The 16301-nt window shown below is 52.2% G+C and overlaps 4 protein-coding genes across 4 annotated transcripts; 1 reads left to right on the top strand and 3 right to left on the bottom strand.

Annotated features, from left to right (window-relative positions):
- Positions 1–1633: 1633 nt before the first annotated feature.
- Positions 1634–2218, bottom strand: BDV17DRAFT_284747 (uncharacterized protein; the record flags this gene model as incomplete). The annotated part of the gene is made up of 1 exon (XM_073760583.1): positions 1634–2218. The coding sequence occupies one exon, from the start codon at positions 2216–2218 to the stop codon at positions 1634–1636; it is 585 nt and encodes a 194-aa protein (XP_073611206.1).
- Positions 2219–9676: 7458 nt separating this feature from the next.
- On the top strand, positions 9677–11088 carry BDV17DRAFT_274723 (putative nuclear localization protein; the record flags this gene model as incomplete). Its single annotated transcript, XM_073759160.1, has 1 exon — positions 9677–11088. A coding segment is annotated over one exon (1412 nt), but the record flags the coding sequence as incomplete, so codon positions are not given.
- A 994-nt stretch (positions 11089–12082) lies between these two features.
- BDV17DRAFT_284745 (phosphoglycerate mutase family protein) lies at positions 12083–13450 on the bottom strand (the record flags this gene model as incomplete). Its single annotated transcript, XM_073760582.1, has 3 exons — positions 12083–12928; positions 13007–13231; positions 13310–13450. The coding sequence occupies 3 exons, from the start codon at positions 13448–13450 to the stop codon at positions 12083–12085; spliced, it is 1212 nt and encodes a 403-aa protein (XP_073611204.1).
- Positions 13451–13734: 284 nt separating this feature from the next.
- On the bottom strand, positions 13735–16140 carry BDV17DRAFT_212290 (uncharacterized protein). The gene is made up of 2 exons (XM_073755456.1): positions 15548–16140; positions 13735–15496 (listed from the first exon to the last, which is right to left on the bottom strand). Exons 1-2 carry the CDS (start codon positions 15881–15883, stop codon positions 13946–13948), a joined length of 1887 nt encoding a protein of 628 aa, XP_073611203.1. The 5' UTR covers positions 15884–16140; the 3' UTR covers positions 13735–13945.
- Positions 16141–16301: the final 161 nt, after the last annotated feature.

The following is a 16301-nucleotide window of genomic DNA, read 5'->3' as shown; positions in this document are numbered from 1 at the left end:
ATCGCTCGCAGGCTTCCGGCTGCGGCTTCCATTGGAAGCTTAGTGTTAAGCCCAGGGTCTGGCCTCAGTCAGATGCAAATGGGGACAGGCTTAGGCCTAGGGTTACCTTCTTCCTCAAAACGGCCCTATCTATGTGTACTACGGAGTAATTTTCTCTCGGTGGCATGGAGGGCTTCACTGTGGTAGGAAAGATCTCTACACTCGGCTAACGAGATAATCACCTGGCAATCGGTATATCAGTAGACTGATTTGACTTGACTTGACTTGACTTGATTGAGACTCTCAGAAACCCACGATTAGAACAACATACGTACGTACATACATAAAAGATTTTCTAAGAGTACGAAATTGCAGAATTAATGCAGGGAGAGCAAGATCTACTCTTTTTTTACCTGAATTACACTGCAGCCCGAGGCTCCGGCTTGAGCAAGCAACTACCAGTAATAATTATGACGGGTAACTCTACCTAGCTAGGTCTTAGGGCTCGCAAGCAAAATCAAGATAAGACCAACCAACCATCCAACCGGCCGGGCCCCTGCAGTCGAAGTCCTGCCCGGAGAATAATAAACGATCCTAGACTAGGTAGATTCTGTAAGTGCCGAATCCCGGAGGTGATCAAGCAAGTTACTCCGACGAGACAGCCCCATATGTCCATATGACCCTAAGGAAGATTGGTAATCGTTACCTCGGTGAGTCGGTGTTCGCCCGATTCGGTTGACGTGGCAATGTTAGGTCGCTCCCATTCCTGTTCCTTGGGGCCGGATTAGCCTGCGGTTATCTTGCTCTTTCTAACTTCCAAGGGGTATGGGTTATGGGGCCCCGGAGACGTACGATTCAGCTTAATTGAAGATTTGGAGACGGAGTGGGTAAGTCTTTTACCTGGGGTTACCCTTGACCGCTGGAGTGGTACTTTTGCCATTTTTTGCATTGACCCTAACTCCTATTCTTGGGCCTTGGGGTTCGGGTAAATCGGGACATCAGGTTCCTGAGTTGAGTCACGCGGGATGGGTCGGGGGAACGGCTGTACGGCTTTGAGCTTTGCAGCCGAGCTGATGCGACGGAACTATGGGTTTACATAGTCTACGTTGATACATAGATATGGTTATGGAGACTATCTTGTAATTAATTCGCTATGGTACATGTGGTAAAGCAAGTCAGGTAATGTAGTATATAGCCTAGAGTATATACTACCAGTAGTAGACTAAATACAGTTGAATGCAGTGGTATGGTATGCTAATTGGCTTTTGTCCACGCCAGTCCAATCCAATCCAATTTTCCAAAAGATAACTCCAAGCATAACCAGCTTAATCAAGTCAATCCAGATTTTGATTGCTCGTGCTCCAATCCAGTCCAATCCGTATATAACAAAGCGCCAGGAAGAGAAGATGAATAATGGTGGTTGAATAGGTATAAGGAACTGAAGATGGTCGTAATAATCGTAAGGTCGTCACACGGAAGTAATAGGTGAGGTGAGGTGACGTGATTAAGGGTTCCGTGGTATGTAGTGGTGGAGTAAAGATGATGAGGTGAGAGGTGAGGTGTCGAGGTGCTTTTCGTCTCAAGGAGTTGATGTCGTCGTTATAGATAGGAGTGAAGGTCAGGTGAGGTGAGATGATGAATCAGTCGAATCGAGTCAACCGGCAATGCGAACAGGCATGCATTGAGCCGGCGAGGGCCAGAACGGCTTCTGGGCTTTCTCTAGACACCGGCGACCCTTGTCGACGATGCCAGCATCCTTGTCCTTCTCCTCAGACAAAGGCGTGGGATTGACGACCTCGAAGTGTACATGAATAGTCTGGTCCGAGTCCTTTGTCGTTGACGTTGAACAAGCGGTCTCTTGTGTCTCAACCTCACCCTCGACTTCAGGCTGGGATGGTGTAGTAGAAGTTGATGTAGTTGTCGTCGTGATAGACCCTTGCTTCTGCTCACTCTGGGCCTCCTCATCCTCTGACTCGCTGTCATCCTCAAACTCAAATGAAGTAATCTTGGTAGCCATCTCCTGCTGGGCAAACTCGACGGACAGGACGTGCATGCGGAAGTGGCCGAGGCAGCGACGGATATCAGGGTCAGGCGCGGTAGCCTCGCGGGCGAGTTTTTGCTTGGAGAGGTTGGTAAGTCTGTAGGAGAGAGAGGATCTATCGGCGAGCGGAGGAAGGCGCTTGTTCATGTTGGCCGGGTTGGGTTTGGAGAGGGCTTCAGGGAGGACGTTGACAGCCATGACTGGCTGAATTGGTAACCGGTGGGTTGTAGATATAATTAGAGTTGACAAGCTTTTATTAGGATCCTTTTTGTAGGAAGCAAATTGGGGTGTGAAGTATAGGTGGGATAGGTGGTGATGGTGGTTGAAAGAGCACGGGATGGGAGACGTGAGGAAGGGAGGGAAGACTGGCCGAGGGAGAGCAAGTTCTTATTTCGCGAGACCAGAGTGGGAGCATCGTGAGTTCTGGTTGTCGTGGTGCTGGCGGTTCTGGAACGTCTGGGCGCCGGGACTCCCAAAGAAGAAATCCGGCTGATCGAGCAGACTCTGCAAGCGGAGATCCCACGGTCTAGACTGCGAGCCCAGTCCCCGTCGCCCTCAACAGAACATGCCTCACAGCTGTCAAGTGTGGCGTTTCTCGTTAACCAGATTGTCATTGAGTATATTGTTTCTTTATTCCATGTCTCTTCTTGACTCTATCTCATTTTACCAACGTGGAGATCTGGAGTCTGGAGATGGTCGGCAGGGCCAGCGCAGGGACTTACTTGTCTGAGGCCGCGAGTGCAGCAAAATCGTACGGGCAGCTGACCTTTCGCCCGGTGGGGCCGACCCAGCGACGCTTCCAGTTCCCTGTTGATCGCCTCGTCCGTCCAAGTGTCGCCTCCTGCGTACGCGTCTCAATCTCGCCATTCTCTCGCTGCATTCATGATCTTTCGATCATGCTATCGTTGTATTTCTCGATATCTATCAATTTCGCCCCTTCAACTTGTCTCAGATGGCAGATCCATTTGTATTCCCCTCATTCTCGGCCGTTATTCCTTGATTTTACCCCTTGACGCTAGAATGGGGCTAGAATGGTCACGAGGTCCACGTCTGCATGGACTCGATCCCATTGGTCCTTTTTTGCGGGGTTGTCTATTCTCCTTATGGCTTAGATTCAATACTTCAGTGGACAGCGCTACACCAGATCAGCCTAGCAATTGCTTGGCTTCCAGGGCAGAACGTGACTGGCATTGGCGCACTTTGCCTTCTCCATCGCCCGGTCAGTTGAGTTTTGAGTTTGAGCCTTGGAGCTTTGGAGAGTCTGGTTATGTCATGATATTGTCATGCACTCATCTTCAGCCTCTGATATCCCTTTCCCATCATATGGTCGCTGATGTGCGGTTCCGTCCTCAGGCCAATGTGAGTTTGTTGGCCCCGGCTCGCCTTCCAATTGGCATGTGATCTATATTTCGTCCCATGTCGCTGGGGCTGCTTCGTCACTGCGGGTAATCGGATCTCTGCCCTACGGCGAAGCACGAGGGCAGCAGATAGTATGATTTCCCGACTGAAGTCATAGATACTCGACTGAGTACAGAAGAAACGGTTGGTCTGCTGACCTAACCTTTTCGGTTTTCGCCATGACATTGAGTCAGGCAATTCTCACAGCCAAGCGACCCCTTTACTCTGTATCGGATTGATACTTATCTTTTGAGTTGCGACACCTACGCTGGTCATTGTGATGCAATGATTTAGCGCTTGACGGGCTCAGCCTCATCCTAGGTATCTCCAGACCTCATCCAGCCGATTAATCTCCAATACCTGTGCAAGACATCATCGTCATCATCATCTGGTCTACAGAGCACCGGTATGATCCGCCCCCGGGTCCACACGACTGCTTGCCACTTGGGCGGACGTTCATTCATCCTACTTATTCGGGTAAACGGTCGCTAGACGACACTCCATATTAGGTCTGAGAGGACTACAACTGCGGAGTACTCTCATAGTGAGCAGTGTCCTCGCCGTCACACTACTACTAATCCAAGTCAACTCAAGGCTAGTTCAGGCCAGTTGCTGCCTGTCTCAACGTCAAGTAAGTGCGGGTTACATCTATCAAAGAACAAGGACTTCAAGACGGCCGGCGGCCAGCCCGCGGGAACCTAAGAGGTCTGCTGAGCTTCTTTGTCTTCCGTCTTGCCCGCGTTCATACATCGATAGGCTCGCAGCGTCGCTGGGGAGAAGAATGGATGGTCATCAGATCAATCCTCAGTCCAAGGAAGCCTGCAGCTGCAGCGGCTAGGCTGGGAGATGATACCTCGGAGAACTAAATTAACTTTCTTTGTTGCGATTTCATCACATCTTACATGCAGAATATGTCGGGGAAAGAGAGAACAAAGGATGAGATACTACCAAAATTCAGCTCTACGTTACGCACGTGGCATCCTAGCGGATAGGAGATACCGGGAACTTCTTTTTGTTTTCAACTTCATCAGATGCTAGAATACGCGATCATGATACTTTGATAGACATGAGCCCTGGTTGTCAGTATTCACGATCTGGACTCTGCCCCAGAATGACTTGAAAAGGGAAGTGAGAAGAGGAACACCTAGACAGACATCATCTCAAAATTGCTGGCTTGCAAGAAACCACGTGCCCTAGAGAAACTGAACAAAGGAAAGCTTCCGAGTCTGAACTCAATGTTGAGCTTAGGCCCGTTAGCTTACCATTGCCGCAGTTCTTGCTTTTTTTTTTCTCGAGAGCTGCATGCAGTGGTGCGATAATAAATACCCGAGTCCAAGTCCACGCGAGCTCAAAACGCTCCCGACTCTAGTCTGATCGAGTCCGCCTCGCTGCCGCGGCGAATGGATGCAGAACCAGCACGCTCGGACGGGAAAAGCGCTATGGTCTAAGTTGAGAATAATCCATCGGATCAGCTCACTCAAAGTAGCAGCCTCGAATAATCCAGTCCTGTCTCTGCCTCCATGTCTGCCTTCGTCTGCGCTGAAGATCTGGGATAAGTACGAAGACGAGACGTGGGAAGGGTACCCATGGGCCATATCACAAATGGGAGCGAGCTGAAAAGGCTCGAGCGAACACCGTGGACCAGGGTTTCTAGTTTCAGCTATGAGACTCCATGTACTATTCGGTGGGTGACAACATCAAGGTCAAAGTAAACCCGAGATACGGTCCTGACTATCCCCTAACTGGATAAATACTAGTACCAGCTAGCTGCATCGCTAGAAGGCGTCGACGGGAAGGAGCAATGACAAGGGCCAAAATCACCAAGATAAAAGTAGGCAGGTTCGTAGTAAGTCGTAATGATGAGCCCAGCTAGACCCCCGAAAAGAAACGCCGTAGCCCTATCTATACTATGCCTCAAATCCTCCGAAGGTCTATAAAAGTTGGAACCCTGAGTAAGTGTGCTGCGAGCGAAGGCGTTGCTTAACTCGCTTGATTCTCTAGAGAGCCCACGACCCTCGTGATGGCTTTGGAGGAGAAGCACCGGGCGCGGTGATCAAGCAATCGAGTTAGTAACTCCAAGTTGCTCGAGCTGGAGTTGGATGTGGAGGAGCGGGATGTCTGGGATGAAACGCCGGTTTGTCCTGGCTGCGTAGCAGAGGTCCTGGGTGACAGTAAAGAGAGGCTGAGACAGACGCTTCTTGAAGGAGATAGGGCAGGCAGGCGTAGTTCTGAAGCATTCTACTGGTCTAACATCAGCATTAATCTTGATCTATGCTGCAACCAGTGCGCATGGGCCAGTGATGAAGCTGGTCGTCAATGGCGAGCGAGTTAGAGGGGATGTGAGCACTCAGAAGTCTCTTGACATGATCAGGTCATATCACTGGACGTGTAAATCGTGTGCAATATAAGCAGCATGTCTCAGAATGATGAACGCCAACCAGAGACCCTTTCCCCAGGTTCCAGTTCCATCCTAGCTTCGACATGGGTCTATGTAGCGGGGTACAGATCCCTGACAGAATCCGTCACAAATCAGGCAGTAGTATAGGCACAACATAGTAGCACTGGGTAGGATCTTGGGGTTTCTTTAACCCAGTGTACCTAGTAAAAGCAAATGCCGTCTTCAACCCGCAAGAGATCGTTGCCTCCTCAGTCGATATACTCAGCTCACGTCGGACAAAGAACGCACAGCTCCCGATCGCCGTGACTCACTCGCGCAGCATTCTAGCCCGTCTAGTTCAAAAGCACAGGATACGGAGTACAGACCGTTGATTTGTGTCGCGGTGCTAGACCCCTCCTGGTAACAGGTTGCTCTGCTGATGACCCCTAGGGGCCGAACTAGGTGCATGCTAGGCGCTTTCTGAGCTCTGTGCTTAGATTCTGGCCACACCCACATCCACATCCATGCCGCATCTTGCATGGCACGGGACTAGTACTGCGAGAAGAACCAAACGGATTTGTCTGATGGGAGAGTTAGGACGCACGGTCCTGATCGACCCGGGTCTCCGTCGGGCAGATGACCGGTTAGTCTAGTCTGCTCTAGTGTGGTAGGCACAGTGCACCGTGGTCATCTGCCAGATTGGAATGGAGAAGAATGGCTTGGCTTGGCTAGGGTTGGTTTTTGACCTGGTGGCGGCGGTTATTCTGGGTTCAGAGGTTAGAATAGCATGCATGTTGTGGGATGCGATGCAAGTATGTACTTTCGTATGGTCAAGGGGCAACAGGTTAGACCGGACTGAGTCGAGACTGTACTTTTGAATTGATGAGAATAGAAGTAGAAATATAGAGTATCTGGTTTACCTGATCGCTTTCTAATCAAAAAGAGGGCAGTGAAGGACGGTGAGGTAGTTGCAGGATATGAAGAGAATCGACGTTCTCAAACCGACGAAGCGCACCTGCAACCCTCGCTCCTTTCCCAACAGTCCGGTTAGGGCTCGGGCGGACAATTCACATGTGAAGGTTCTAGTTCCATCTATCGACTCGTTATAGAGTCTTCTAGTGGCGCGCTGATCATACGTACTTTGTATATATCTTCATGGCGATTGACCTGTGAGTAAATCCTGGAGTACAATAGTCTGCCCCGACGATGTACTTCGGCATCGGCATAAATTCGATGAAGGAAGCTTTATCGGGTGATACAATTGTATTGAGATCATCCGCTCATCAGAATGTCTTCAAACCAGTTTGAGAAGGTCATCTTCATACTAGAGCAGTTGAGCCAAATAGCGCGCCCAGGATAGCCTCCAACTATCAGCCAAACTGGCGCTGGAACGGAAGCGCCTTAATATCCAAGTTCCAACACCAAGGCTAGACTGCAGCGCAAGTATAGATCCTTGCCTCTGTCATGCATTAGCAGTCTTTGCCACGGCGGAACAGCCACTAGCATTCTTCAGCTTAGGTTGTCGACGAAGCAGTGCCGCTGCTAGACAACGCTATTGGTGGTTTAGACTCGGATAATGAATCATACTTTTGGCATCAGAAGCGCTTGTCTTTGGTCTTTACAAATGGATTCTTTGCTTCTTCAGACCTTCGCTGATCGTTTTCCGCATGGAGTAAGCCGTCCAACATCGGAAAAAGCATGCAGACACCTGCAAACGGAGAGATAACCACCAGCATGATCACCGGCACTTATCCTTGGGGTTATCCTAATCCTGATTCATGCGTCCTGATTCCTTGTTCCTTGCTAGTAGAGTGGGAGTCGTGTTGTTGATGGACAAGCCACAGCCGACGAGGCCGCCATTAATCGCTCATGTTGGCCACTGCACCCGATACCCTCCCGTCTGCCCATTGATAATGCCTGTGCTTTCTCGTCAGGAATCAGGATCGAGGCGCGGCTCTTGTAAGTAATCTTTCAAGTCAGCCTGGCATATTTCCTTTTTTTTTTCCATTGTTGGCTCGGTCGCCTTTTCTGTTTTGATCGATATCTTCTTCGTTGCTGCCTATGATCGGTTCGTCGAGAGCTGGCTATTCCTTGGAGCTGCAGGGTTCTGGCTGAGGCAGGTACTGGGCCGTTTCAAATTGGTTTGCAAGGAGAATCCGCGCTACCCGAGGTCACGCTCGTAGATGAAGAGGATGAAAGGATGAGAGAAAGATAAAAGAGACTGCATTGTGCCGCTGTGCAGCTTACAAATGGTGCATAAGCACAGCCAATCAGAGCCGTGACCGCCCTCGTACTTGGACACTTTGTGCTCCCCTCCTTGACCTTGACCTTCCAAGTTAGCCTCCTCGGTCCTCACGAACCTTCCATCTGCTCGTCCAGACTGCAGCCCTTGGAGGCGGCCTCGTCTTTGTTCTGTCTGGTGCATCGTCTATCTCTAACCTTCGTCCCCACTCCTCCTCACTGCACTCTGTCTCTCCAATCGTCCACATAGAATACCCAGACCCCGGCTAAAGCGACCGCGACCGACACACAGACGCTGCTTGTTGGTCACACCCACCTTCATCGCCTGTACCCACTGATCGGTTCCGTCAGCGGCAAGCTGTGAATCATTTGCATCTATCGGTCTGTCGCTGTTGGTGGCTCTGCTTTTCTGCAGCGCGCGAACCTTGGACGCCCTCTCTTGATTCCCTGTGCGGCGTGTGTCCACTCCTCCCAACCGACCACCGAGTCACTGCGATCGCATTACAGACTGCGGCGCTCTGCATCTCCTCCGTGTGGCTTTGCTCACCAGCCACATCTTCAGGTGCTCTGCCTTGATTAGTCACCACGCGCAACGTGATCTTTCCCCTCTCGAAAGCGAAACAGAGTTGATCCAGCATTCCGTCCACCATTCCAGAGAGTCAAGACTCCCCCCGTCCTCCTCTAATCTCTTATTCCATCCCCGCGACCTGGGAAGCTCTAACACTGATTTGCTCTCCTCCTTTCCCCGCTGATCCGCCCGCCTGCCACCTTCCCAATCTTACTCTTACACCATCCAACCGCATGCCACCCGCGACACGTCCACGTCTGCTCTGAGTTGTCCGAGGGCCACCTGCATCGTCGCCGTTGCTTCCTTTCGCTTCGTTGCAGCAACCCATCACCTCCTTCTCGGCGTTTTGACTCCTCGCGCGTCTCTCTGACCCGCCCGCGGCCTCGCGACCGCTCTTTCACCCTCCTCCCGTCCCTCCTTGGCCCGCCATGTATGGCACCTCCCATTCCGTTTCCGCTCCGATGAATGGGCTCGGAGGCGATCTCGTCGATGGCTCGGGCACCATCAATCCTGCTGCTCTAAATAACTCAAATGGTATGTCGTCGCATACTTTTTTTACTTCACTTCATTTTTTTCTTCCTTTTCCTATTTTGTTTTGTGTTTGTTGTGTCGGCGCGACTGTCGCGTCGTTGCCAATAATGGGGGGTCTCTTATCTCTTATTTCCTACCGTCTGTCCGTCGCGACGACTCTCAAACTGACCCCTCCCTCCAGTATCTGTTGTCCTCCCAACACCGCCGTACGCGACAGCAGGAGCAGCAGATCCAAATGCAACCCCTCGTGGCGTCAAGCGCGCTCGTACGCCGGAACAACGCGCAGCTTCTCGCGATGGGGATTTAGATGATGGTACGTGCGCCGGGTACCCTTGCGCTTCGGAACTCCAAGCCGTGGGAGATACCTCGAGCCACTTTTTCTCGTTGCTGTTGTTGCTTGTGTTTTGCACATCGCTATCTACGCTGTTGCGAGCAGGGTGCTGACACGCAGTCATAAACAGACGAACAAGCCCGTCGAAAACGAGGCCGACCTCCGAAGACTTCGCGCCCGTCTACCGCCGATAATAATCAGACCCCGTCAATGAACCCTCAACTACAGACGCCCCAAATGCAACCCCAGCAGTTGCAACAATCTCCCTCCAACGCCTCACCTCCGCTGGCCTCGCCGCCTGAGAAAACGACTCCGACCAAAGCTCCCTTGGTCAAAGCTCTTCCAACTGTAAGGGATCACACTACAGATCAACTTAACGAGGCGCGCGATGAATATATTCCCAAAGAGTTTGATGATGCTGGCGAGCAAAAGGTGGATCCGAACGGAAATCTCAATGGCGATCGCCAGTACCGGTGTAGGACCTTCACCGTACCACTGCGCGGGAAGAAACTGTTCATGCTGGCAACAGAGTGCGCGCGAGTTCTGTCCTATCGGGACTCATACTTGCTCTTCAACAAGAACCGGTCCTTACACAAGATCATCGCGACCCAGATTGAGAAAGACGACTTGATCCAGCAGGATATTCTCCCGTATTCCTACCGCTCGCGTCAGATTGCAATCGTCTCGGCGCGGTCGATGTTTCGTCAGTTCGGCAGTCGAGTCATCGTAAACGGACGGCGGGTGCGCGATGATTACTGGGAGAGCAAGGCTCGCAAGCAGGGCTTCACCGAGGAAGACCTCGCGGGTGAAAAACGCCCGGGCGGTGCCAAGGCCCGTGAGGCTGCCGCCGAAGCCGCGAATGCAGCAAACTTGCTTCCAACTCTGACTCACGGTGACGTGATTTATAGCAATGCGCTAGAAACCGTGCCCAGTAACCTTGGGGCCATTCCAGGGCCGATGATACATATGCCCACCACCACGGATGACCCACGTTTGCGGGAGTTCCAAAACATACCTCGACCCCGGCAGGAGATGACCGGCCAGCCGTACCAAGACCGAACACAGTCCAGTACGGCTGCTGAGATCCTGAACCAAGCCACGCACACCGCAGACTTCAACAAGATCTTGACGTCGCAGCGCAACTTCCGTCAGAAGGGACTTGATGATTTCTATGCCAAGCAGCGGGAAGCACCCGTGTCAACGGCGCAATCGCAGCCTGAAGCCACGACATCTGCGGCTCAGTCTTTGCAGTCGCCGCGGCTTTCGACCGCTGGTGTTTTGAGCTCGACTCCGGCGCAACCGAACATGATGCCGCAAGCTCCAATGATGCCCAGCCAAGCCGGGTTCCAGCCGCAAATCCACCAACAGCCCTCAGTGGCGCAGTCGCCCATTCGCGCTATGCCTCCTGTTGGGCGTCCAGAGCTCATGCATCAGCGGTCCAACCCGGCTTTGGCGCCACAAGCCGGGCCCTATGGCTATCCTTCGCAGCAACAGCAGATGTGGGGTCAGCCACCGCCGCAACCTCAGGCATCTCCTTTGCCCTCCAATCCACAGGGGATCCCCCAGTACCCCTCTCAACTGCACCAACAGCCTAGCTCTCAGCCGCAGCAAACCCAGCACCAGCAATCTCCTTCACCTCTTACCCACAACCTACCGCAGCAACACCCATCACAGTCTCCACGTAACCAAGTCCGCTCGTCGGTGCCTCAGATACCGCAGTCTTTCGCCATGCACCACCCTCAAACATCTCAACAGCAGTCGATGGCGTCGATGGGCTTCCCTGGCGGCACCGGCCCGTACCCGATGGCTGCGCGGGGTATGTATCCTTCACAGCATGGCCCAGCCGGTCAGCCTTTCATGCCCGGGACTCCTCAGCAGCCTGGCGTGGGCATGGGCATGAGCCCAGCCATGCCAGGCTGGCCCGGTCAACCAATGCAACCAGGGCATCCTCAGCCTGGCTGGTCTACCTACTGAATGAACTCGCTTTTTGTCACTGGCGTTTCGGAGTTGTGAACGGGCTTCGACATTATTTGATTTTGTCCCTACCTCGCTTGATATATTCGATGCTATACATCACTTCATTTGCCTTGTATAGCGAGGGGAATTAATTTGCGCTTTCTTATTCTCAATACCCCTTTGTTATACCCTGTTTTTTCCCCCCTCTTTTCGTCTCGGAACTAGGCTGTTTGGTTTTCTGTCGGGTTCATGTCTTTGCATCACGTTATAGAGGACCGGACAGGTAATGATACTTTCTGGTAGTTGTTTCTAGTACGGGAAGGCGTTTGCTTGTGAGTTTATCTATTTGCATTACACCTCCCCTCTGAGACTTGGACTTGAGTATTTATTTACCCTGTCTGTACTCACTTGTATTTGCACTTACCTGCACTTTCTGGTCATGAATTATGTCTATATTGATACACATCGCACCAAATTGACCTATTTATGGTAGTATAGATTACACAGTATAGTATCACTATTATTCAATCAAATCGCAAACCCCAATCCATATAGATATCAAATGAATCCGATCCACATCCACCTTACCTCACCCTCACCCCCTCAACCCAAAAGCCAAACAAGTCAATCTCACTCCCTCGTCAGTGATTTAAACTTTATTTAGTACGGCGTCTCCGTCGCAAAAACCGGATACCCACTCGTAACCGGCGCCGCCGAAGACGCACAAACACACCCACTCGCCGTCGACGTCGCTGGCGGCGCCGTACAATACGCACTAACAGACCAGACCGCCGTAGTCGTGGGCTCCGGCTCAAATACCTCTTCAGCGCGCACAAGGACGGGGATCACAGCGCCGGTGCTGAGGCGGAAGGGTTGGTGGTTTATGACGCGGAGGATCGAGGTTATTTCGCCGCTGTGCGCGGTTATTGAGATTATGAGGGGGATTTTCTTGCCGTTTCCGCTGTGGGCGGGGGGGGTTGAGGAGGGAGCGGGGGCAGCGCAGTGTCCCTCAGACCTCTTCTTAACCTGAACCTTGCTGGTGGTGTTCGCTTCAACAGCCGGATAAAAGATATCATCCAGCGCCTCACGACTCCTCAGATCCTGCGCAACAGACGGCTCAGCCGTAACCCCCGTCCAAAGCTCATCCTCCTCGCTGAACCCCTCTTCAAACGTCCACGTTGGAAACAACTCCTCGATATAACTCCTGCTGCGGCGCGCATTACAAGTATGCATGGTCATCCCCTCGCGAAAGCCCTCCTTAACCTCTGGGATGAAGGGTGCCGCATGGGCTTGGGACAGCGGGAGCGTCGAGAAAGTGATGTTCGCTGTCTTAAGAGACCGCGTCATAGGCGAGGAGTAGTACGCGTCTGGGAAAGAGATTTTTTGGTCTTTATATTGCGAGAGCCAGTAGTCGTGCGCTACCTGAGCTTGTTCGATTCCAGCTGGTGTGAGGTCCGCGTCGAACCAGGTTGCGGTTCCGTTGCCGGTTAGGAGGGCCCAGTAGCACTGTATTCAGACATCATCATCAGCATTAACAACCTCATTGTCTTTTAGAGTGGTAGATGGGATTTGGGGAGAGCATACATTCCAAGCAGGCGTCCCATAAAAGTCCTCAGCGGCATTATGCCACCCCTCACCGTGGCGGCCCATGAAGAGTAGCTTGTAGCTGACGTGGGCGGGGGCATTGGCGTTGAGGTACTCGAGTTGGCGGTGGAAGCGCTGCCACTGGGTTAGGTTCCTTGAGCCTGTGTGGGGGGCGATTTTGTCGGCGTCGTAGGTGCGGTCTAAGAGGCCGAAGTTGTGGGATGTCTATATATCGACGTTAGTATTTATTCGTTTTGGTGGTTAGGTGTTGGGATGGTAGGTGGTAGTAGGTGGTGTGCGTACGTAGTCGAAAGTGGATGGGTCCGTAGATGGGTCATCCTGAGCAAAGTAGCCTTTCACGGTGGTGTAGTTGATGTGTTTTGCGCCGGAAGCTGAGGCTGCGGCGCTGAGGCCGAGCGTTGCTGTGAGCGTGGAGAGCTTCATCCTGTTAGATTCGTTTCTGTTTTGGGTGAAGAGGGGAGAGTTCACAGGAGATGCACTGATTCTTATATAGACTTTGCGTCGACTCGTGTCAGTGGCTAGGAGCGGATGTTCCTGGAATGACAGCAAAGGTTGCGCATGGCGGGTTGCGAGTCCGAAGCCATACAGGCGGGGATGGCGCCGCACGTGGGAGGCTAATGCCCGGATCTTATTACTGTTGCTCTCGGCTCGGGTCCACGACTGAGAACTCATTTCGGGGGGTTGTACCATTTCAGCTAGTGAAGCAATGATCGAGTCAAGTAAGTCGTCTAGATTATGTATTAATATAATAAGTAGTATACGTAAAGTCTCCTTTGTCCAGCCCAGCGCTTCCAAGAATGCACAAAGAATCCGACCTCAACACCGATAATCCAAGATAATGCTCAAGAATCCAAAGTATCCAACATATATGAGACAAAGCCTTTTATGAGTACAGAAGAATATTAGAGATATCGTTCGTCAGCCAAAGTTTGTGGGCGTCCGGTGCTCGGCAAAGGTGTACGCCTTGGGCTTCTGGGCGGCGGGAAGTTGCTGAGCCACGAACCGGTGGGCTTCCTCTTGGTCCGGAAACTCGTAGAGATGAAACTCGGTGGCCTTGGCATCTCCCGGCGTTTGCATGTCCCCTTCGCAGTACGGAGACCCCGAGTTCCCATTCTCAGAGTGGCCTTGCTCGAGAGCCTGCTCGTACGATATTGACGAAAGGTCCATTGGGCACTGGCTCGGGAAGGTGGCTTCTGGAGAAGGCATCGAGGTCGCTTCCCAGGTCTTTCCCTGCAAACCACCCTCGCAGCCATAATCAGGGAATGACGTGAAATGCGCCGGAGCAGACATGGGTGGCGCCATTCCTTGATACTGGTATGGGAAGTTCATCTCCATGCCCAGAGGTGTAGCTGGTGGTGATGCAATGTTGATCTGCATCGGTTGTGTTGTGGGGAAGATGTGGCTCGTGGGCGCCGCCGACAAGCAGTAGCCGTCAGTGGGCGTTTGAGGAAGCAGGTGGTGGAGGTCCTCTGGCGTCAAGGGTGTGGGGGGAGCAAGAGAACCTGTCGTGACAGGCTGCAGCATCGTCGATAATTCCGTTTCCGCAGAGCTCAGAACTCCGGCCTCGGCAAAGGTAGACAGGTTAAACGGCGAACGTTGTGAGGAGGCCTTTCGTACTCCGGCGTAGCGAGAGTTGAGACTCTGTGCAGATTTGGAATGTTTCACAGAGCCGTAGTTTTGCCCTCGTGCTGATGGCGACATTGCCGAAGTTGGCAGTATTGAAGATGATTTCGTGCCAATCGCTGCGGGCCTTGGTCTCTTTCTGCGGGCAGCAAGATCGAGCTCCTTGCCGGCTTCCTTCCAGGCCGATGCCCGGTCTGTCCGGTTACCCAGTTGAGAAAAATTGGGTGATGTGGTGATACCAATGCCCTCAAGCCCGTCAGCGAGCACATCTGAGGAGCCCCGCCGCGCGATAGCCGCATCAGTCTCTAGAGCATACTGCATGGAGTTATAGTGAGCTCCCGCATCGCTAGCTGAGCGATAGTCTGGGAACGATTGCGAGCTGTCGAACCCGGGAACGGATAGATCCCCTCCTGAGGTGACAGAGCCCCAGACTGCAGAACCAGCGTCTGTCGGTAGCGAGTTGGTTGGCGAAACTGATCCGCTTGTCACGCTCTGGCCATCCTGGGTATAGGGGCCAGCGGCGGCGGCGTTTAAGGCTCTCTGCAGGGAAGCAATACTGGCTGCGCGAGCGGTCTCGCTACGGGTTTGCTGGTGCTTTGACCCGGAAGCAGACTCGGAGGTTTGTTTCTCGTTGCCAGATGTGGATGGCTTTGATGGTGTAGGTGTGAAAATTTTGCTGTCTTCCGGCTTCTTCTCTCCATTTGCTTCAGCAGACTCTGAAGAGTCCGAATTCTCGGATTTGCCCTTGGCAGCCTCCTCAGCTTCCGTCTTTGCCTTTTGCATGCGCTCATATTCCTCTTGTCTTCTCTGTTGCTTCGCCTTGGCTCGTCGATTTTGGAACCAGTTCTGCGAGAGATTAGCAAGATGGTACTTTGTAATTAGTTAAGAATCACATACTGCAACTCGAGGAAGACTGAGGTTTGTTTGAGCGGCTAATTGACGCTTAACATTGCTGCTCGGCTTCGGGTGCGCCTGAAACTGGGCCTCCAAGGTCTCAACCTGCTCCTTGGTTAACCTCGGCCGCGAGAGGTTTTCAGCATATTCTTCGTAATCCATTATAGGCTGGTGGTAGTAGTCGACCATATCGAAGGGGGGATGAGCGTAGAGATAGCCGTCCATTGGGTGGTGCATCATTGAGGGGTGGGCCATTGTTGGATCATAAGCAAAGTGCTGTTGCTCTATTGGCACGCCGGGATGGCCAGCAAAGGCATATGGATGATGGATGTAGTTCATGATAGCGGTATTGAGCCGTAGAGACTCGAAGGAAGGGCACGATGGTCGATGAAGGACTGCGATCGGAGGAGGAATGTAGAGGATCTAAGCTTGGATCGCAAGACGGTCGATGATGGGACGGGAAGTGGAGGGTGCTGTGCTTGGGTGCGCAGAGGGTGACAGTGGATCAGAGGTGTGAAGAGAGTGACTGGGGCTGAAGCTGTTGATATGTATACTTGCAACAGCTGGGACCCAAGATTTAAAACGTCAACAAGGTGAAGAAGATTGGCGTGAAGTCCGACGACAGGAGCTAATAAGGACGAGGAAGGAGTGACTGCTGTATGATAGCGGGACTGCTGCAGAGCAGAAAATAGAAAAAGAAAAATATTAAGGAATGGATTAGATTAAAATAAAAAAAAATAAAAAAGATCACAAAAAT

Source organism: Aspergillus undulatus, assembly GCF_047715775.1.
Source record: "Aspergillus undulatus strain CBS 261.88 unplaced genomic scaffold BDV17scaffold_69, whole genome shotgun sequence".
NCBI lineage: Eukaryota > Fungi > Ascomycota > Eurotiomycetes > Eurotiales > Aspergillaceae > Aspergillus > Aspergillus undulatus.
This window is presented reverse-complemented; position numbering and strand designations above follow the sequence as displayed.